Source organism: Solea solea, chromosome 20 (genome assembly GCF_958295425.1).
Source record: "Solea solea chromosome 20, fSolSol10.1, whole genome shotgun sequence".
In the NCBI taxonomy this organism is placed as follows: domain Eukaryota; kingdom Metazoa; phylum Chordata; class Actinopteri; order Pleuronectiformes; family Soleidae; genus Solea; species Solea solea.
Window position 1 is genome coordinate 13280184 of NC_081153.1, and position 22134 is coordinate 13302317.

The 22134-nt window shown below is 40.9% G+C and overlaps 1 protein-coding gene across 1 annotated transcript in view; it reads right to left on the reverse strand.

Annotated features, from left to right (window-relative positions):
* rapgef5a (Rap guanine nucleotide exchange factor (GEF) 5a) overlaps window positions 1-22134 on the reverse strand; it is a 40544-nt gene that overhangs the window by 14666 nt on the left and 3744 nt on the right. The window contains exons 2-11 of the mRNA XM_058619076.1: window positions 16747-16797; window positions 15146-15252; window positions 14649-14770; window positions 13059-13236; window positions 9418-9499; window positions 9266-9314; window positions 9099-9172; window positions 6450-6486; window positions 6256-6401; window positions 510-658 (exon numbers count right to left, since the gene is read on the reverse strand). Of these exons, the coding sequence (XP_058475059.1) occupies window positions 510-658; window positions 6256-6401; window positions 6450-6486; window positions 9099-9172; window positions 9266-9314; window positions 9418-9499; window positions 13059-13236; window positions 14649-14770; window positions 15146-15252; window positions 16747-16797 (995 nt within the window). The remainder of the gene's footprint in view (window positions 1-509; window positions 659-6255; window positions 6402-6449; window positions 6487-9098; window positions 9173-9265; window positions 9315-9417; window positions 9500-13058; window positions 13237-14648; window positions 14771-15145; window positions 15253-16746; window positions 16798-22134) is intronic.

The window sequence follows — 22134 nt, forward strand, 5'->3', positions numbered from 1 at the left end:
TTGCTATCAACTATGGTGAGCTCTGTATACACACACACGCACACACACACACACACAGACAGACACACCAACTTAACCTGCCTGTCACTGACACTCCCTACATTGTGCCTTAGGTCTTGGCACATACCAACTTAAAACAAGCGCTGCACAAAGAAAGCGCCTTTGAGAAAATGTACACACACACACAATGATACATATGACCCTACACACATGCAGTGATTTGTGGAAGGAAGTAAACCAGTCTTGGTGTCATCTTTGTTTCGCCTTTCAGCTGGAAACAAAAAAGCCATTCTCTTTACTCTCTGTGCCAGAAGCTAAAGCATACATTATCTTTCCACACACACACACAGACACCCTACTATAATGACAGGAACACTGATATTTTGAATGTGACTGCAACCAGAGACCTCAAAGTAAAAACTGGGGGGAAAAAAGAGGGAGGAGTACCATGATTATGTCTTTGTTGCTACTGTTGGTTAGTGAAGCTCTTATTATAAAGAGGGACTAACCTCTTGTTGCAGTCCTCCTCTCTGGACCCGCCCACCGACGTGGGTGTGGGTGAGGGACGGTCCGATGGCGACGTGACTGACGACGTCACTCTTCGCAACACCAACACGTCCCGACCTCTCTCCTTCAGGCAAACTCTTCCCACTGCCTCCTAAGACAAACAGAGAGAGGATATTATAGGCCTTCTGCAGTCGTGTACAATGTTAAACATGTAATGGGGTTTTTTTTTTATTCCCCAAAATATCTATTCTCCTGCATACCTAGATGTAGTACAAATAAAATGAGAACAAAGTAAAGATCATTCAACAAAAACAGTGCAGAGAGAAGAAAGAGGGAAGGAGAACGAGGAAAATACAGAAGGGAAGGCAGTAATGCAATATTAAGGGTTCCAACTCTACTACAAACCACAGACCTTAACAACAGTTAAGGTCGGTAGCCATTTTTAAGACTAAATACACGGCTATGTCCTTTAACATTAGACACATTTAGTTCCCGCTTTGAAAGACCTAAATAGTCCCATATCTATTGCTATCTTGAACTAAACCCCCTTTATTTTATATGATCTCAGTTCCTGCAGGAGCAGTGAGGTAACTCGGCTTATACACATCTTTGCAATTACTATTAAAAAACAAAATAACCTTTTTTCCCCATCAATTAGCAAAGGATCATACTGTACTAGTGTGTGTGTTTGCAACTCTGAAGTGTCCAGATCTTGATGAAGGTAAACGCAGCACAGACCACTGTGAACAATCACGACTGACAACTGAAAACGAGCTGCTCTAAAACAAGTAAAAGCGCCTCGATCTGTGAGCTCACAAACACACACCTGCAGTGACAGTGTAACATGAACACAGCTCCAGACGCACAAAGAATCACAATAAGAAACAGCCTGAAGAAATTATAGAAAGGGGGAGAAGAAGAGAGGGGGGGGGGGGAGATCAAAGGCAGGGGGAGAGGAGCGGGAGGGAGAGATAAAGAAGCAGCATCTCCCGAGGCTCCAGCTGCTCGCTGCAGTCTCTGTCGCAGCCAGAGGGATTGAACAGCAATCACAACTGACACAGAGAGCTCTCTGTGCAGGGAGGCTTTTTTCTTTCTCCCCTCTTTAAAACACACGCACAAACAGAGTGATGTTTGTGTGGTTCCATGTCGCAAATTAAAGAAGAATATAGCTAAAGGTGTGAGGGAGCGAAAAACTGGTAAAACAGTCGTGAAGTTCACACAAAGTGCCAACAGTTCGTCCAGTAATAAGTGATCACACCACGTGGACTCTTAAGAATGACAGTATATAATTGTGGAGCCTGATGTAGACACAGAGCACCACGAGTACAGTCCAGATACACAGCACATGAAGTCAGTCGTTAAGTGTCTCTCTGTCTCGCTCTCTCTTTCTCTGATGAAAGGAGCGGTTTGATCCTGAGCGTCAGCAGGTAAGAAGACACTTAGGTCAGTCTAAAACAATATGTTCAAAGTACTCTGTGTGGGTGTGTGGGTGCGCGCGTGCATGTGTGTGTGTGTGAGAGAGAGAGAGAGGAGAGAGAGAGAGAGAGAGAGAGAGAGAGAGAGAGAGAGAGAGAGAGAGAGAGAGAGAGAGAGAGAGAGAGAGAGAGAGAGAGAGAGAGAGAGAGAGAGAGAGAGAGAGAGAGAGAGAGAGAGAGAGAGAGAGAGAGGAGAGGAGAGAGAGAGAGAGAGAGAGAGAGAGAGAGAGAGAGAGAGAGAGAGTGTGTGTGTGCGCGTGTTGCAGATGTTCAGTCGTCACTAGATCCGCCCCCTCAGACGTACTGTACTGTGTCTTTCCCTTAACATTACAACTTAACAAAACGTGGATATATGCAGTTCCATCCATCCATGTTCTATTGCTTTATCCTCTACATGATGGTGCCAATCTCAGCTGACATGCAGACCCCCATGCAGAAAGGTATATGTCTCCAATAAATAAAAAAAAAGTTTTAGCACTTTCTCCTGCTTGAGTAAAAGTGTTTTTAAGATTAACGACAGAAGTTATTTAATGGTAATTTACCCAACGTTCCATCCATAAGAAAATAACTGAAATAATCATTAGCTGCAGCCGTGCTGTGTGCCACCATTAGCCTGCACATCCACACAGACACAACGCCAGATCTTCCACCACCTGTTACGCACAGTGTGTACTTATCTCTGAAATGCATTATGCAACGTGGTGAAATTAAATGTTCTCTCGTCTAAGATGTGTACGGCTGATAAATGAGGCGGTGGTGTTAAGAGATCCAACACTGCAAAGCCGCTGAACACATTTAAGCTGGCACCCAAACCACACCCAAAGACCCAGATACGATGTCGGGATAACAAGTTTGGGCTGCGCCATGAAACCACATCAGTGAGGGTTCAAATATGAAGCGGGATGTTTGAACACAAGTCTCTTGTCCTTTATCTCCGCAGACTTTTCCTGTCTCCCTACATTAATCAGTATCTGATAAAGGAACCTTGCTCCAGAAAAGAGAAGAGACGGATTATGTAACAATTATGACAAAATAAAGTAGAGTCCAATCATGTGCTGTGCTCCTGATAAAGTGGCAAACTGTTGATCTTCCTGATAACTCAGTGCATGGAGGCCAAGAAAAACAACTGAGCCAAGAATAGAGGAAGGCGGCAAAAACTATGTGTACACATTCGAGATCAAACGGCTTGTGGAAATAATGAAACAAGATAAGTGGCCTAACAAACACAAATAACCACGAAGAAAATCAAATAAAAATTGCAGTAGTTCCAAGGAACGACGGTTCATTTTGCCTGAGAAAGAATGTGAGCCATGTGTGAAGGAAAACACACTGCAGAGCGAACGTCAGAGAGTTATGCAACGAGGGGAATGATAGACAGAGCAAGAGGAGAGAGACCAGGGCAAAAACAGTGAGAGACATGGAGGAGTGTGTGGGACATACAAGAAATAGAGACGCATGAATCCATCTGTCATAGGGTCTGATTCAAGATGCTAACATTAGTGACATGTTTAGGCTTTGATGTATTGATGAAGACAAATAAAACAAATAATCGAACACACTGTCACATAAGACATTTGTCCTTCCTTTCTTCGTCAATAAGGGGAAAACTTAACCAGGATGAATGTTTTTGTGAAATCAATACTCAGCATAGTCTCAGTTCTCAGTAAAGAGGTGTGTCAGTCTCTTTTCCTCCCATCCCTTCCTTCAATTCAACCATCTGTACTTCCTCCACTCTACACCCTTCCCTGCTCGCTCACTCACTCACGCTCTCCTCTACACTTGTGGAAAGACATTCTCTCTTTCCCCTCTTCATCAAATTCACTCCGGGAGGTTTTTAGTTCGAGAGCAGAGCAGGGGACGTTCACTCGCTGCTGCCCCTCACAGGGTCGTACACTGCAAACACAGCTCTCTGAAGGAAACGAGGAATCAAGGAGGCGGCACATGCTTTGCTTTCTTCCAAGATCACTACCTCCTGCACCAGAAAAGCCCCTTTTTTATCTATCCGTCTATCCTCTTTTCCTTCTCTAAATGCCTCTCATGCATGCACACACACACACACACACACACACACACACACACATTGTTCGGGGAAAGGTGGGCCTCATGGAAAGTCAAAAAAGGAAGCACTGCGTTTCCTCCCCGTTCCTGTACAAGCAAGTTGTAACCAAACCATATCAGTGTTGTGATAGATCTGGGCCTGATTCCTGGAAACAGTGGATAAGAATATGAAAACACAATGCTTTTAGGTCAGCGACACACACAGACACACACACACACACACACACACACAGAGCCACATAGCCTGTCTCTCTCTACGCGTGTGTGTGCGTGATCATACATGTGGTGACCTTGTTTGATCCCCAAGCAGCTGAAAAGTGCAAATGCAAGCGTGGGGTATCTAGAAGACAAGCGGTGTACTCGATGGACGTGCGTCACTATGGAAACAGTCAACGCTGGATTGTCAAAGCATGTCTCTGTTATGAAAGAAAAAAAAAAGGAGACTAAAAAAGAAAATCACCATGACAACCCAGTAAAAGGAGAGTAGTAGAGTTTGTGGTGAATCAAAGCGGATTGCCGTCAAAGCCACGTTGCTGGAAAACGAAAATAATCCCACTTTTAGAACCAATTACTGATCAACATAAGCTTCCTTTTCCAATTAGAGACCAAGAGCATCTTTTTAAGCTCATATGAATCACTGCGTTCATTTGCTGTTACACTTTTGTTAATGAATGAATGCAACATAAGTTGTTCTTTTTTAATTATAAGTCAAGTCAAAGAGCTTAAATATATCCAGTATTATGTTAATCTGTGTCTCTCGTACACTTTCTCCTCGTCCACCCTGTCGCACAGACATTAAACTGTCACAGTGGCGACAACTCATTAGCTGCTCATGTTATTCCACATTGCCTGCCTGTGTTATTCACATTTGCAAGCATACCATAATCTATATCTAGTATCTATCTCCATAGTAACTAAGGAATGTCACAGTTTTGGGGAAAAAAAAAAGACAATGAAACAAAATGATGTCAAATCATCACACTGTTCCAAATATATTTTTTTTAAGTGTATTTTAAAATACACATTGTTTCCTCACTCTGAGTTTCAAAGTCAAATCAGTCTTTCTTTTATCTGGTTGTGTCAGGATTGATAACTACAACCAATACAATTCATTCGAGTCATTTCCATGTTGTTGTTTTTTAATAGATTTGTTTTGCCTCAGAAATGTTTATATTGTAAACTATTTATCATTCCATATCAAAAGAAACACTTTTATTTTGAAATTGTGTGAAATATGGTCATAAATATTATTATTTTTATGTCTTTTTCCTCTAAAAGTTGTATTTGTCTGCACTCGACAAGCCCCCTACTGACCAAACTAGACACTCGGTCATTCAGTCAGGTCATTTGAGTTTGAGACCCCTGCTTTATGACATGCAAGTCAAGCTAATGAGTAAAAATTGTTTAATAAATGAAAGTAATCTGTAAACAGTGTGTCAGTAGTTTCACATCCCTGCTTTAACAGTGCAGTTACTTTCATTTTTTATAGTACTAAAACTGCAGCAAAATACAGGATCTTTTTACTTTGACATTTAAGGAAATACCCTACGGTTCGGCATCAAGACCAACTCACCAGGGCTGATGAGAAACACGGTAAAGTTGTTTACTTTACTTTACCGTTTCACCCAACAACTGACGATGTTGGGTGAAATCAAACTGCCTTTGCTTCATTTCCTGCCCTCAGGTGCACCATAGAGCACAATTACACAGTATAATGCTTCACTAACACTTCACTCATTATGTACACACACACACAGTGCCAGCAGCACATGGACACACACATGAACACGGATTCACACGCAGCACTTGACGAGAGTGTAAAAAGGACGACGAGGTCACATTTCATGAAGCCATTATTAACTAGCTGTTGGGCGTTTAATCTAAAGTGACGTAAATGAAGCAAAGGTCAGTGCTCCTGCATCAAATAACTAGTGTGTGTAAACAGTGCACGTGTGTCTTTTCAGATATCGTGATCGTCCTGATGAAGATTAACTCACAAGCTCCTAGAGCCGCACTCGTGAGCAACACAGACGTGGAGGAACACTGAAGAGGATAATGACTACGTTCACCGCACGATGACGTCCTTTACTTTCTACTCATGTTAACCATAAATCCACAAATGGCCCTTGTAGATTACATGATGATGGAGTAAGACGTTCACAGAATGACACTATCTGTTCTATCATGATAGTAATACACAGTGGTTTCTACTCACGGCCTGGTTCCTGTCAGGCAGCCGGTAGTTGTGGTTCTGCAGCAGCCGGCAGCCGTCCTTGGCCAGGCGCTGAACAGCCTCCAGTCCCAGCCGACTGGTCAGGTCCTCGTGGCCGCGTCCAGTCCCCGTTCCTCCTCCTCCTCCTCCTCCTCCTCCTCCACCACCACCACCACCACCACCTCCGCCGCTGCCACTGCCGCCGCCGTCCCGCAATGCACACACCCCGCCCAGCTGCAACACGGGAGGCATGAAGACAAATCTCAAACCACAGTCCCAAGACATGATGGACACCCTCAGGAGTCCGCTGATGGGACGCAGGTTGAGAAACTTCACTACTTTTTTTCATCCAAAGGAAAACAAAGTAAAAAAATTATCCAGAAGCACGAAATGACGGGTTTTCTGTTGCCCCGTTATGTCAATGTGAGGAGAATGAGAAGGTGATGATCCCGAGTCTAACTCTCTCTAGTTCTTCTTATTCAGCCTGATATCTGTTGCACTTAGTTGCTTGTTTGAGTCAAAGTGCTCTGTGTCAGAAGATCTGGCAGAGACAGAGTGAGTGTATGTGATTAGTTGTGTAAGTGGGCGGGAGTGTGGGAAGAGTTTGTGTTCGGGGGTGTGAGTGTGTGTGTGTGTGTGTAGGTCTCCTCCCAACCATAAATGTAACAATTATCCTCGTAGCACAGCTCAAGTAGATAAACGTGTTTCAATATGAAAAAAAGAAAAAAAAAAGACAGGAAAATAAATGGACAGGATTTATTTCTGCTGCTGAACTGGAGAAACTAATATCTCTATGTCTGTCCTCAGAGAGATTTGATAACAGAAAACACGACTGTGTGCAAGTGTGCCCCCTGGGAGCTGCAAGCATGATGGTTATCACCGGTGGCGAGTCGCCTGGTCTGTTTATTTTCCTTGGAAGAGGGAGAGAGAGTTTGGGCATTTCATTTGTGTGTGAGTGGAGAAACTCTTCCTGTGAGAGCCATTGCTCCTACAGAGGGAAACATGTGTAGAACATGATGGCAAACTCCCACACTTTATTAGTTCTCTACTGCCCCCAGTGACGGCTCTTATCTGGTCAAAATAAGCACGTACAACTATGAGCAGACATTATGTCAGAGGCATGGTCCCATGTCCCTTGCTGCTTCCTGTTAACCTCTTTGCAGCTTCCTGTCCTAGAGACAGAACACACACAAGATAAAAGTGTCTCTGTGTTGTCAATGTTTTGCATTGTGTCTCCTCTCTCCTCATTCTCCATCCCATCATTTTTGAAACCATTGTCCACAAAGGAAATAACTGTGTGAAGCTGGTGCAGCTTTTTCCAAGTAGCGTCTCCTCGCTCTCAGTCGTGAGTGTGTGTGTGTTATTCTCTGTTATCCATGAATTTTCACATTTATCCTCCAAAAAACGTATAGCTTATTATTATTTCTCAATTAAAATGTGAAATTATAGTTGTTAACTTGCATTGCTGAACAGAAAAAGTCGTTTTAGTGGTTGAATGTTGTGCTTTTGATTCATTTCTGAGAAGAAGCCAATGAGCCGTCTCAAATTTGGATGTAAAATATGAATTCAGTTTGTTATTTGCCAAATAAATAACATTTTTAGTTTGAAACAAGCTTTTTTGAAAGATTTCTAAAATATTAATGTTGTCTCGTTTTTATGACAGGTGGTCTAAACACATTTGTTAAGCATTGTATATTAAATGTTGATTAGCATGGGATCAATTTACACATATACAGGTAAATGAGCATGTTTTGAATATGTTTGCAGATTATAAAACATGAAAGAAATGTCCAAAAAAATTAATCATTAGATTAAATTATTAGACGTTAAGAAGTTGTCAATTTCACCACCTCAGGTCTCTAAAAATGAAATGTGCTTATTTAATGTAATGGACAAATGCAGCCTGTGTGGAACTGTTTTTAAAAGATGAGGGTTGGTTTTTTTCTGTTTTCCTCTCTTTCTATTTCTGGTGTCATGAATTATTGATGGTGAAAAAGAGGTTTTCACTGTACAGTGATGGCACAAGCAGGCCCGTGCTCCCTGTTCTGACCCCATTTACTGTGTTCAGCCACACACACAATTTGCACTCAACCCTTAACCCTTAAGAGAGCAAGGTAATCAGAACTGGCTAATTAAGGTTTTATCCTCTATTATACATGTCCACAGTGGATCAATTAAATCGACCAGGACATGTTTTAATTGGCGTGGCCCGTTTCTCGGCTGTGAGACATATGTTGGTGTGTCATATTCATTTCTGAATCGTCTTCCAAACACACGGCACGACGAGGAGCAAGCTGTGGCTCAACATTAACAACTAAATAACTCCGCTTCTCCAATGATGATGATGACATGGGTTTAGCAGCACAGCTTAATATTCTACATTATTATATTCTATAATATTCTGATTCTAGTGTCACTACCACCCAAGATTCACCGCAAATCTCAGGTGAACCTGCAAAGTTTTCTGAAAGGATGAATCTAGATTCCACCTGTTCTCTTTCAATTTTCATTGTATCTCTACTGGCACTTTTTCATTATACAGTTCTAGCATGACTTTTAGCCAATACTAAAATGTGACGTCAACAGACTGCCGGGCATGTCTGCCCACGCTGAGGAGGTTCTATAGTAAGGGAACATTAACCATGCTTCACTCAGAGAACCATGGTTAATGTTCCCTCTCAACATTCCTTTCATCTCACTCAATGTTTCAGAGAACAAGGGAATAATTCATTAACCTTAAGTTCGATGCCGTCTCAGGGTCCATATGCACAAGAGTGAGTTATAAGAAATTAAAATCTTCATATGTATGAGTGCTGTATGTATGTCATTCTCTGCACGTGTATTACCGGGCTGCTCTCCTCACTGGGTGTGCGAGGCTCCTGTCGGCTTGTTTCTGTTGCCTCAGAGTCCTGCTCTGATACTGTAACCAGTCAAAAACAGAGTAAAGTCACACTGTTAGAATTTTCGTTGTCAACACGTGTTCTCATAACGCACAGATTACACAGTTACTTACAAGCTTTGCGTGTCTTTCGGGCGAGAGCAGCCGCCAATTCACTTTGTACCTGTGAGAAGAAAAAGCGGATATTAAAAATATTTTTACGTGATAAAAAATCTGATGTTTATATGTATTTTTTTTAATTCTCAGAGTCACGTGCACATGCTCACCGTAGACGTGAGCCTCTCGAGAGCCTTCATCTGCAGAATCTCACTGCAGATGTCCCTGTTGCCTTCAGAGTCCTCCTCTGACCTACAAGTCACACACACACACACACACATTTATTCACAAAAAACAAGTGCAAAACACTAAACACTGTCCTGAGAAGAAGGTTTCATGTAAAGCTGTTGTAATCTCTAAACTGCCCCCTGGTATGCATGTTAACTACACTGATTAACAATAATAAAAGTAATGTAAAGTTATAGCGTCACACCACATGCGCCTTGTGTTTGATGTCTCGTCTTTGTATCAAATATCTCTCGGCTCTTTTAAGTGGTTTCATTCTAAATGTCTCCCAGACACGCCCTACCATTGATGTTAGTGAGGCTGCATGTGGGGCTGTGTGTGAGTGTACATAGATGTGTTGCTGCTGCTCTCTTCATGCAGGACTCCATCTGTGAATACAACTTAATGAGAGAGAGTGTGTGTAAGTGTGTGTACTTTGGTTATTTTTTTGTCAATTCTTAAGGACCTTTTCTGGTATAAAACACTTATATATATACACACTGTATAGTATACACGTGTGTGTGAAGGTAAACACATTAGTCACACAGTAATAACATGAGACTGAAGAGTTTGCTACAACAGCAGCACCCAAGGGCCTACCATCTAATATATTCTCTTCTAAAACCATTGTTAGGATCAGATCGTGTCTCTCTCACACACACACACACACACACAGACACAGCATTTGCATACAATTTGGATTTTATCAACTGAACCCTATGGCACTCATTTAAATTGTGGAGGTAAGACGATGTGTTGAGTTCTATGTTTGTGCTTGCACGCGTGTAATCTGTTTAAATAATGATAGATGCAGAAGTGGGAGAGATGCTGAGCACATGCAGCACTCACCACTTCATCGGCTCAAAAAAAAGCAGCAGTTTGGTTGCTTTTTTTTTTTTTTTGCTGAAACTGGCTGTGACCACTTTCCCTTAAAATCAGAAGACTGATGATGTGGCCAAGCGAGAAGAACGTGGGCAAAGATATATATATATATATATATATATACACACACACACACACGTCAAATTGTCATGGCGGTTTAATGAGTATTTTGTTAATGTTTCTGTTTCTCAACAAATGCAGAGCTCCATTAGTGGATCATGAAATGTACAAAGTATATTATGAGATCACGCTAAATTTATTCTTCTTAGGGTCATTAAGTTTTTTGTTTTTTTTTTCCCTTGTTGCCTGAGCTCATTTGGTAATTTGGTGACTCAACGTGAGCCTGAATGCACCACAGCTCGAACACAGACACAGCGGGTGGTGTCACCAATCATTAAGCAGCCACGGGGTGGCATTAATAGAGAATTAACACGACCAGTGGTGGCCCTTTATTCAGGTGAATACAACGTGACCAACTCAAGTCGTGTCAGGTCATCTTTCTTTTTGCAAAACCTTCCTATATTAATTGATATTGACTGATGTCACCTCCACCCACAGCAAACAATAACGGGTGTATGTACACATGATGTACTTACTATACAGTGAGTATACAATGTGGGGAAATATGGACAGGGACATTTTTTTGTCATTAACCCTCAATGCTAACGCAGCACATACCCGTGCCGCAGGCGCACACTCTGTAAATTGCCGTGGAAATAATAGACAAATCCTGTTTATAAGTCACATCTTCAGGCTTTACAAAATGTGTTTTTTCATCTTATGTGTTGGTGAGTCAAAGATATGATTAATTTTTCGCGATTATTGTGCATATGTATGTTCATAAAAACAAGCCAAGTGAACAAATTTCACAAATTCAAGTCAGTTTAAAAAAGTACTTTTTGTTCAGGTGTGTTTATATAGTTGAGGGAAATGGGGGGGGGGGAAATATTTCATCTGATTGCCTATAGGTTGTGCTGAGAAAAAGGGTTTAAGACACTCTATACTGCACATCTGTATCGACTCTATATGTATATTTAATTCTCATACGTTTCCATCCATCCATTTTCTACCACTTAATCCTCCACAGGAGGGTCATGGGGGATGCTGTGCCAATCTCAGCTGACATAGGGCAATAGGCGGGGTCACACCCTGGACAGTCCCATAAAGTTTCCACTTTTGAAAATTCCCAGAACTTTGCAACATGACTTACATCAGGTGTTTTCTCTCAATCATCAGCGGGACAGGGGTGAGGGTGGCAACATGAACGTGAGACAGGGACGGAATGAAAAATAGGGAGTCTCCGGGGACAATCGAGGAGAGACGCAGACAGTGACAGAGAAGGTTTCTTATAAAAGTTCAGCTATGGATGTTGCTTGACTTCACTGTTTAATCTTAATGATTTAAAGTGAATTACTACTAGCACAGGCTGACTCTTACATTTATTTCATATTTCATATGTTTTCATATCATTGTCACGTATTAAAAAGACTCACCAAATTCTGCTTCCTTAAATTAGAGTTTAAATGTGTCAATAATCCGTGCACTCCTGATGCTGAATCTGATCCTCTCCATGCATACACCCCACCCTACTCCTCATCCACCAGTATCTCACACACACTCTCTTTTCCTCTGAGCGACAGATTGAGTTCAGTTGCAGCCTCAGCAGGAATCCCACACACAAACGCAGCAAAGCAGGAAACTCTGGCCGCGTGCGTACTGTGTATGCGAGCGGTTGCCATCGTGTTGGTGAGTGATCGCGTCATCCATCTATATGTTTACGGGAATTTGCCCCGAGGATGTGAAGGTGTGTGCGCGCCTGCACATGAGTGTGCCCCACATAAGCAGATTGAGGATTTGAAACCCAGAACAGAGAGGGATTTGAGGAGGATATTCATGTGCGTGTGTGTGTGTGTGTGATACAGTGACAGGAATGTCCTTGCCAAATGCCAAGAGTACCCTACACTTCCACCACAACAGTCACTTTACACCGCGAATCATCCCGCAGATAAATGACCACAATCATTCATCGAAACTGGAAGCTTGTCACCTCAGCTCTGATATTTCACCACAGCGATGAGCTTCCACTTCAGGTCAGTGGAGATCGCCCTGCTGCATATCACAACTGAGTCACACTCACCGCCAATTATCATCAACAGTCTGCAACTCGCTTCATGGATTGGTAAAACTATGGAAACACCAGACGTGGTACAACCATGACTCATTACAGCAAATAAATATGACTAAAAAAGATTTATTTCCCAATAACTCCAGTGCGGCAGCAGAGGCTTAACATTGAGTTACCTAAATGTGTTGAATAAAGGCGAGTGTTGGCCCAGGAAAACCTCTGAAGTCGCCATTTAATATACTGTATGCTGTCTCTAGCAACATCCAATCATATTCATCCAGGTGTGTGTCACTGACAATATAACCTGACATGAGCTCTCTACACAAAAACAAAATGTGTTGTGTGTGTTCTCTCCTTTTTGCTTGAGGATTTCTGTCAGAGAGATGAATTCAAACTAACTACATGATGTGGTCTATAACAGTGATTGATGTAGGGGGTTACGCAAAGACAAAAAAAACATGATTTGCAAATCGACTGATGGTGTTGTGAACTGGGAACTGGTCTACAACTCAAAAATGTGACATCCCTGCCATCCATCCATCCATAAGTTACATTAAAAAAATTTTTTATGACACTTACGGGCTATTAGCTCCACCTCCAGAGCGAAACTGAACATATGGGGCGAGTTGTAGGAGGAGCCTAACAGCCTCTGACCACTCCGACTCATTGGAGCGAAACTCGCAGGAAGCCGAGTCGCACTCCTCAAAGCTGAACTGGTAGTATGTGTTTGAGTCCGAAAACACCACCCGCTGGTCGACTGGAGAAAGAGCACAGACACAAACCGTAAACAAAAAACAAGTTAGTTTTGCCCACTTTGCATCATAAATCGAGCTATGCTACACAAATCCCACAATATCCAATTTGCAGTTAAAATTATATTATTATATTTCACTCTACTTCACTAAAATATTAGACACTGTATAAGGACTGTTTGTGAGCACAAAAACTCAAAAAGTTAAGAAAGGATCTTGATTACATTTCCTGAGAATGAAGGTCATGGCCTAAAGGAAGACATTTTGGTGGTGATGCAGACGTATTGACACTACAGAAATCCCAACAGCCTCTTTTAACTTGTCATTATTGTTATTACATGCTGTCAGTTGTATATTGTTGGGGCCCTACTGTGAACATGACTGAAATGAGGGTAAAGGAAAGGCTTCAAGTTGTAGTGAATCAGATGAAGATGAATCTTTGAGACCATTACAACATACTAATGTATTCTTAATGTGGGTGAGAACTAGTGGAAGTAAATGATAAGTGGATTTCTGTCATAAACACAGGAGGAAAAAAAAATCAGTCGTTCATAATTTAAAATGGCATGTCTTAGTTCTACTGTATAGAAATAGCAGAGACATTGTGTCCACAATAAAACCAAACCTTTGTAACAGCTTTGGTGGATGAGTCAGATCAATGAACTGCACAAGAGCAGCACTCTTCATTCTTTTAAATATTGTCATCAGAACAGATATATGCTGTCTTTATATTATTTCTTACCATTTTCACAATTTGCTGCTATTCTAATATTTTCTCGGGAACGTTTGGGTCATAATATGTTAGTTGTTAACGTGGTCTAAGGCAAAAGAGTGACTGAAATTACTGGAAGGAATTTTGTAACTATATGGTTAATTAAAGCCACATTACAATGCGGTTTGTCCTCGATTAATCCGTTGATTATTTTCTCGATTAATCGACTACTTGTTCGGTCCACAAAATGTCAGAACATTTAAAAAGAAAAATGTTGATCAGTGTTTCCAAAAACAATGATGTTTTGTTTCGCCCACAAACCAACATTTCTCTGTTATATGGAGCAAAGACACCAGAAGATATTCACATTTAAGGAGCTGAGAACGGAGAAAACCTGCTTTAATTATTAAAATAAACGCTGAAACCGATCAAATGGATTATCGAAATCGTTGACGATTAATTTCAGTAATCGATTAATTAATTAATTGTGTTAACCCTAGTTTGTCTAACTGAAACATTTCTCTCAGAAAAGCAAGTAAAATCAGGTTTGTGTGCTGGTGAATAAGAGACATTAAATTCATGTTTTCATACATGTTTTCTTTTAGAAATGTGAACATTGTTGCAAACATGACTATATATAAGTTCCAACCCTGTGGCCTATGTGTATTTGAATGTGTGTGTGCGTGTGTGTGGTTGTGTTTTTACCCGACAGCAGGACTCCCAGCTCCAGCAGAACCTGCCAGACACGCACAGCGGTCGTCCGACAGCGCACATACACACACTGGTCGCACAGCCACTGCACCAGCTCCACGCCCACATAGCTACGCCTGTTTAAATACGCACAAACAGAAACACACAGTCCGGCCGTACCGTTATATGATCCACAGACACACATCCATCCCTCCCCCAGCACAACACTTGTCTGTATTTAATCAATAGCTATTGATTATTCATTAGACCTCTGTAAACCTTTGAAACATTGAAGAGTTCCAGTCTGCGTCCCCCCAAAGATAGACTGCTTCCATGTGTATGTGTAGTGGTGGTTAAAAGTGTCTGTGTATATGTGTCCAGGTGTTCACATAGTCACATGTGAGTGGCATGTATTCCCAAACCATCTTACGGTCTGCTTTTGATGTCAATGTCACACTTGAGTGAGCGTACACGCTTCACTAGTTCAGCCCTGCACACAGAAGCAAGTGTACCTTATGATTCTGGCCAGGTGTATCTTGTCTTTAGCAGGGTAAGGTCCATGAGAGAGGAAGCCGTTCCTCACAGCGCGACCAGCGCATGGAAAACTCTGGGAGCAAGACTGACAAAAAAACACACAACTTTAAAGCCTGAATAGCAGCTGGGGGGAAAATGCAAAATTCACTGACAAAACTCGTCATCTCAACATTGTTTCCGACGTGCAGGCAACAGCGCAGAGGGAGCGAGCGTGTCCTTGTGGGACTGTCACTGACCGACTTACAAGGACAGCTCGATTTTATTCCCCCTGAGGAATGAAACATTGACCGTGTCTACAAGCTCTGCAATAATCCTGCTATTGACTTTGTCACAAATAAGAGTGTATTTCTATTAGGCTATGTACAAAGGCCACTCTTTTTTTTGTTCCATTGATATTCCCTCTACTTGCATAGAGTGGAATCCATGAACCAGCTGATGAGACTCCATTTGCACGATGGTAGAACATTATTGGTTCTACAAAGTTATCAATTAATTTACAAATGTCCAAACCTGATGATTTGATTACGGCTGAATAGGTGCCTTTTACAAAAAAAAACAACACTTTTATAGTACAATAGTAAAGCCATGTGGATCCTTTGGCCACGAGAGCCATTGTTGTTGCCATTCTAGGCGAGTTGCTACCAAGTAACACAAATGGGAGAGCAAGTAGAACACATGATGTACAATCAGGTACATGGAGGCACTGGGGAGCCATCTCCTTGACCACAATATTGCAGTATAAGTGCGCACCTCCATTTTTGACAGGCACACACTTTTGATTTCATCTTTGCGTCTTATTGCTCAGTGGAGGATTCACACCTCAGAGTGAAATCACTGATCCTTTGTGGAGCGGCAAGACGACGTCACCTGTGACCTTCAAACAGAGAGCCTGGATTCAGTCACGCTCACACAACCCAGGAATACTTCACCGATTAGCATTTAGCTTTGTATTACTAGAATGGGGGTAATATATTTGGGTAGTTACTTCCCAAGCTAAATGCAAGTATTCCTTTATGTTTGACTCCATTCATTCATTCATTGTGAGCCACTTACGGATGTAACTAGTTTGCAGATTGGTCAGGTTTTCAGAGAGCAGCTCAAATCCATCATTAGAAAATATCTTTTTAAAAGGTCTTCAGTCTTGGCAACATCACGATGGTTTAGTGTATCCATGGTATTATAATGAAACATAAATTAATCTAGTGAAACACTGCTAAAGAACTAAACAGGCATTGGGTGTTTTTTGCCCAGGTTTAACGATTTAATTTTTTACATAATGTTTTCAGACGTGAAAGCCAGTTATTCCCATGTAAGATATTTAAGACCCGACATACTTTTCAAGTGTTCAACAAATAAAGACTTGTGGGTGTGTTTCTGTGGATTTGTTCAAAATAGGGTGGAAAGAGCCCTCAGTAATATCACCAATGACATCACCTGTGTTGAGGCAAAACAAACACCAGCAAAACTAAATAGATGACATCATCTGTGTGTGTGTGTGTGTGTGTGTGTGTGTGTGTGTGTGTGTGTGTGTGTGTGTGTGTGTGTGTGTGTGTGTGTGTGTGTGTGTGAGCACACTCACCTTGTGTACTATAGGTCCCGTACTCGGCCCAGGAATAGTGTCAGGTGATTGCTGTAGAGACAAAGTACACGTCAGCCATCGGAGCCAAACAATAAACACAGTAAACCAACACACCGAGTTGTAAAAACACCAGTTTTGTTTTACAATTCCTAAAGCATTAGTCAGGTTATTTTAAACCAAGTGTGGTTCCAACACTTTGCTCTTACACAGACTGGTTTGGTTTTATTTGATGGCATGATGATGAAGTGTGTGAGGATTAATTGTCAACTATTTTGATATAATAGGGTGTTTCTGATTGTTTCAGCTACTAAAATGTGAATATTTTCTCATTTCTTTGCTCCATATAACAAAGAAATCATTAAATCAGAATCACTTTGGTTGGTATTGATCTGCTGCCATGATAAATCTCTTCATAGGTTCCTACCATCATGTTACCACATTGTTCCCTGGTCATACCCACTTCACCTCTACTTGGCCTATGAGGAAATAAGCTCTTAATCTTTATAGATTATTATGATGCCAGGCGAGTTGGATGACAGCTGACATGATGGTGGCAAACCTCACAAAACAGATTCGAAATGATGGCGAGTGTTGGATTAAGTTGTGTAACTGGGCTCAAACAGGAGCAAAATAACTGAGGCAGATACAGCAAATAATAAATGTAGAGTTTCTAAAGCCTAAATGACCAGACAGAGACATGAAAAAACAAAAAATTGAATAAATCATACTCAGTACCAATATCACAAGGAAAATACCTGAGGGAAAAATGGCTGGAAGGCAAAAAAACAACACAAGGTACTAGAAACTGGCACAGAAATGACGATACTGAACACACAGGCAGAGATTGAAAGAATGAGACGCAGGGGAATCCCATCAGGGGGAAGCAGATGATTTAAAACGCATGAAAACAAGGAGTGAAATGTGCTGAAATGAAACTAAGAAGAGGAGACCCCTTTCAAATCTGAACAGGAAGTCATGACTAAAAAGCAAACAAACAAGCGGAGCATTACGTCATGCATTAAAAGTGAAAATGCCACTTTGTTCGAACATCTGTTTTAGTATTTAACTGCAGCTTAAAAGTCAGCATGATGTAATTTAGTAACACCTTTGCTCTGCTGCTAAAATAAAAGGTTGCTATAAACATTTTTTGTGATTGTTTTTGACTGAAATGTGACGGCGATATGACTCACAACATCAGAGGGAATGGTTATTTTATATACAACATACTTAAAATGATACTAGTGCAGATCTGTGAGAAACAAAGATGTTTTCCTCAGTCTATTGAATATGACGCGTGTAGGTCAGGACAATATTTAATCTAAAATGGTAATTGACACACATTTTGGCTTAAGAAATTTGAAAATTGCAGTAGGCTTTATATTGCGATTTTGATAAAATTTCGATTAATTGTTCAACCCTAATAAGAAGATAATAAAACTGAACAGGTTGTATCATTTATTGTGGTTTGTCTGTTATTTTATTGTACGTTTCATGTCTGCCATTTGATTGTATGTTTTATTATTTTATGTAAAGCACTTTGGGTATGTTGTAGGTGCACATGGCTATATAAATAAACATTGATTGATTGATTGAATCACAGTGAATATATGGGTAAGAAAAGAGATACTGATATCTGCTTTGAAAACCCCACAGCACCCCTTAAACAAAAATACCAGCTATAAGTTAGTAAGTAAAGCAGAATCAGTGACAGAGTTGTGTGTGGGGGTGTGATTCCCTGAGGAGAGCATCCACTGCTGCCCTCCTCCTCCTCACTCAGACGGACCGTTACCAACCACCACATGATGACGGACACAGAATACGCACGAAAAGCAACTGTGGAAGATAGATTTAGAGAACAGAGAGAAGACTGTACAATGCATAATAACAGGGGATAATATGAGAAGTGATATGAACATGACAGATGGAGAGGGAGAGATATGAGGAGGGTTCTTAATTTGAAAGAGAAAGAAACAAAATGAGGAAGGCTGGAAGACATAATGGGAGTAACGCTCCGTTGTGGCTTTCAGTTGTAAGAAAATGGAGAAGAGGGATGATTAGAGAGAAATGGAGAAGTGTATGTGATCCTCATTAGAGCGATGATATTGCCGGGGATGTCTGTCTCCCTGTCACACAGACACACACACACAAAAGAACTCACACAACAGCACACACACCTCATTCAAAACAAGTGACTAACACAACCTACACTTCATTAGAGAAACGGCATCGACATGTTGGGTTGTGCACTTATTTAGTTCAAGAGGAGATGATCAGATTCACCAAATGTATAAATAGAGGTGTGGGGGGATATTTTATCAATATCTACAGCTCACAAATGATCAGACTTGTTTGATCAACAAAAACCACTGTAAAACATCTCGCGGTTGTACAAATGCCTGAGTGCAGCACTCTTTGTTAATTGAGTGCAGTCTCGATGCTAAGATTGCTAAGTGCTTGTAACTGCTGCTGACGGTAGCTTCATATTTACGACATACTGTAGATGGACCCGGATCGATTTAACTCAGGGCAAGAAGAAAACAAAGAAGTGCATTTTCTAAAAATACTGAACAATTAGTTTGAGACTGGTCCTAGTCAGCAAATAATAAAGCTGTAAAAATCACAGCTACAAAATGATCTGGAGGAGGACAGAGAGAGACAGAGGCAGAGATGCAGATACAGTCAGCTCCTGCTCTCTGTGATCACCTTTATCTTGATTTCAATAAAGATAACGTTCATGATTTATTTATTTCAACTGAGACAACAGTGGTATGTAAACATACGACTGATCAGGGTTTTTCTATGGCTGATGTCGATGTTAAGAAATCTTTTCTTGGTCCATATATTTAGCTGATTGTTTTCCTCCATCGGAAAAAATGCTATTGTTTAATGATAACAAATAAAACCAAAAGAAATTGCTGAACTTTAGAGACCACCACTAATGATCTATCTCTATATCTATATCTATACTAGGGCTGGGTAATAATTCAGTAACTTTTGTTTTCAGTGGAAATATAAAAAGGTTTTAACATGATGTTATGAGCACAATTTGACTCCAATTGTATTATTTCTATTTCATGTTTTGCCTTAGATTTGAGAAATGTTTATGTGTTTAACAAGAGCTTTTTGTTTCTAACACCGCAATTAATTTGACCACAATTACAATGGATCGACTTTAACTGGCATTTTATCATGACAATCGGCAATACTGACCGATTGGATTTAATTTGACTTGAGAGATGATCGTTCAAATAACTGAATAGTCTGTAACTATAAGTAACTTTATTGTTGGGTTTTTGCACTGTTAAACCTGAATTAAGGAAATTGACTTAAAATCCCTGTTCAGTGTAGAGTAAAGATGTGATCTTTTGCCGTTTGTGTGACAGCAGTGTTTGGACTAGAAGTTAAGTAGAGCACACAGCCAGCCATGCACACAGACTAAATAAATTGTTTCTGACTGTTGCTCTGTCTGTCTCACTCCTTCTTTCTCTCTCGTCTCTGGCTCTGTCACTGTAGGTTATCTCTTCATCTCTTTGTCTCCGCGTCTGGTGAACACAGATCTCTGGAGGGCTCTTTGTTTCTCCACCATCACAAGTTACTCCTCACAAACACAGTCCAGGGCCGGCAGGCAGACACACTGTGCCGCAGAGGTGTTTAATTTAAACTGTATCACACAACCAGAGAGAGAGAGAGAGAGACTGTCTGTTGGTCCTGAGCCTCTTTGTCTGAACCGGAGGGGGGGTTCAGCAGATACAGCCCATCAGAACACCAGAAGCCAAAAAGAGAGTGATAGAAGAGAAAAGGAGGAAGGAGAGCTTTAAAGAGAGCACTCGTGCCGACATGCTTATCTCTGTGATGACTTCAAAGTGTGTATGTAGAGAGAGCGAGAGAGCGAGAGAGAGAGAGAGAGAGAGAGAGAGCAAGGTCATTATCTGTAAGAAATGGATTACACACAGACACACACTCACTAATTCGCTCCTGAAAACTCCTCGACATACCTGTCATATAAGGAAGTCAAAATGGAGACATGAAAGAAGCTATAGCTAAATAAACTCACTCACACACACACACACACACTGGTTTTCATGACTTCAGAGGACATTGCATTGACTTACATTCATTTCCTGGAGACTTACTCCAACCTTAATGACCTCAAACCATAATTACTACTGACCTAATCCTAACCCTGAGCCCTAACCTTAGCCATAAACCTGATGTCTTCACCTTAAAATCTAGTTTACACAGTCACATTATGGGGACAAAAACACAGTCCCCCATAATGTGACTGTGTAAACAGGTTCAGGTCCCCACAACACAAGGAATACCAGGTACACACACAGACACTAAACCAACAGCCCGTCTCGTCTGCCTCTGCATAACCTTCATCACACCCACACACTTTCGTTGAGCATCTAGAGGAGGTGATGTTATTTAATGTGTTCATTTTGAAGTTTAAATTGGTTAAAAATTAAAAAAGAAAAAAAAAAAGAAATTATAGTCAGTGTCAAGATTTATCATTCTGAATAAGTAAACAAGCTTTTATTCATTACTGCAATTTCAGTGGCATTAATTATTTCACTCGCATCCAGAGAAGAGAAACAGTTGTATCTTCAAAAATGTGAAATTCACATTTTAGTAGACTATAATTCAAACAGTTTTGAGACACTGACCTATATTAGAGATTATAATTGTATATTCTACTACTGTAGGGGTTGGGAATCACAGGGTGCCTCACGATACAATACCACAATACCAATAATCATGATACAATTCTGTGGATTAGGTATTATGTATTATATGTATTAGGATACAATGCGATGCATGGTCCACGATACCAACAATATCACGATACAACGATTCTGTCATAATCAAGTATTGACACCTGGCGAGCGAAACTGGCAGGGACAGTTTACTTTAGAGCGCCTTAATTTGTTAATTAAAATATCGATATTATCCCTGGCGTATTGATTATTGTATTGCATGAGGAAGGACGCCGATATATCACCAAATCGATGTTGTGACACATCCCAATCTACTGTATATTGTTCCCTCACTGTCTTGCACATAAATTGCATGTTTTTTCACATAGCCTCAACGTGCAATGCCCATTTAAATTGTAGACAAAGTTCGGAAGCAACATGCATTTGACTGAAAATACTTTCAGTCAAATGCAGCTGTTGAGTCAGTGTGATGGAGTGAATTTTACGATGGTAAATAAGTGTGAACATGTTGAGAGTCTCTCTAACTCTCTCCACACTTCATGGGTTTTTTTTTTATTGCTATGTAAAAATATTGCTGGCGGCCATAAAAAACAGATCATAAGCCACTGTTCTGCTGCATATGTAACGCGGAAATAAGATGTAGACTGTCGGCAACTTTCTGCATCTCAGG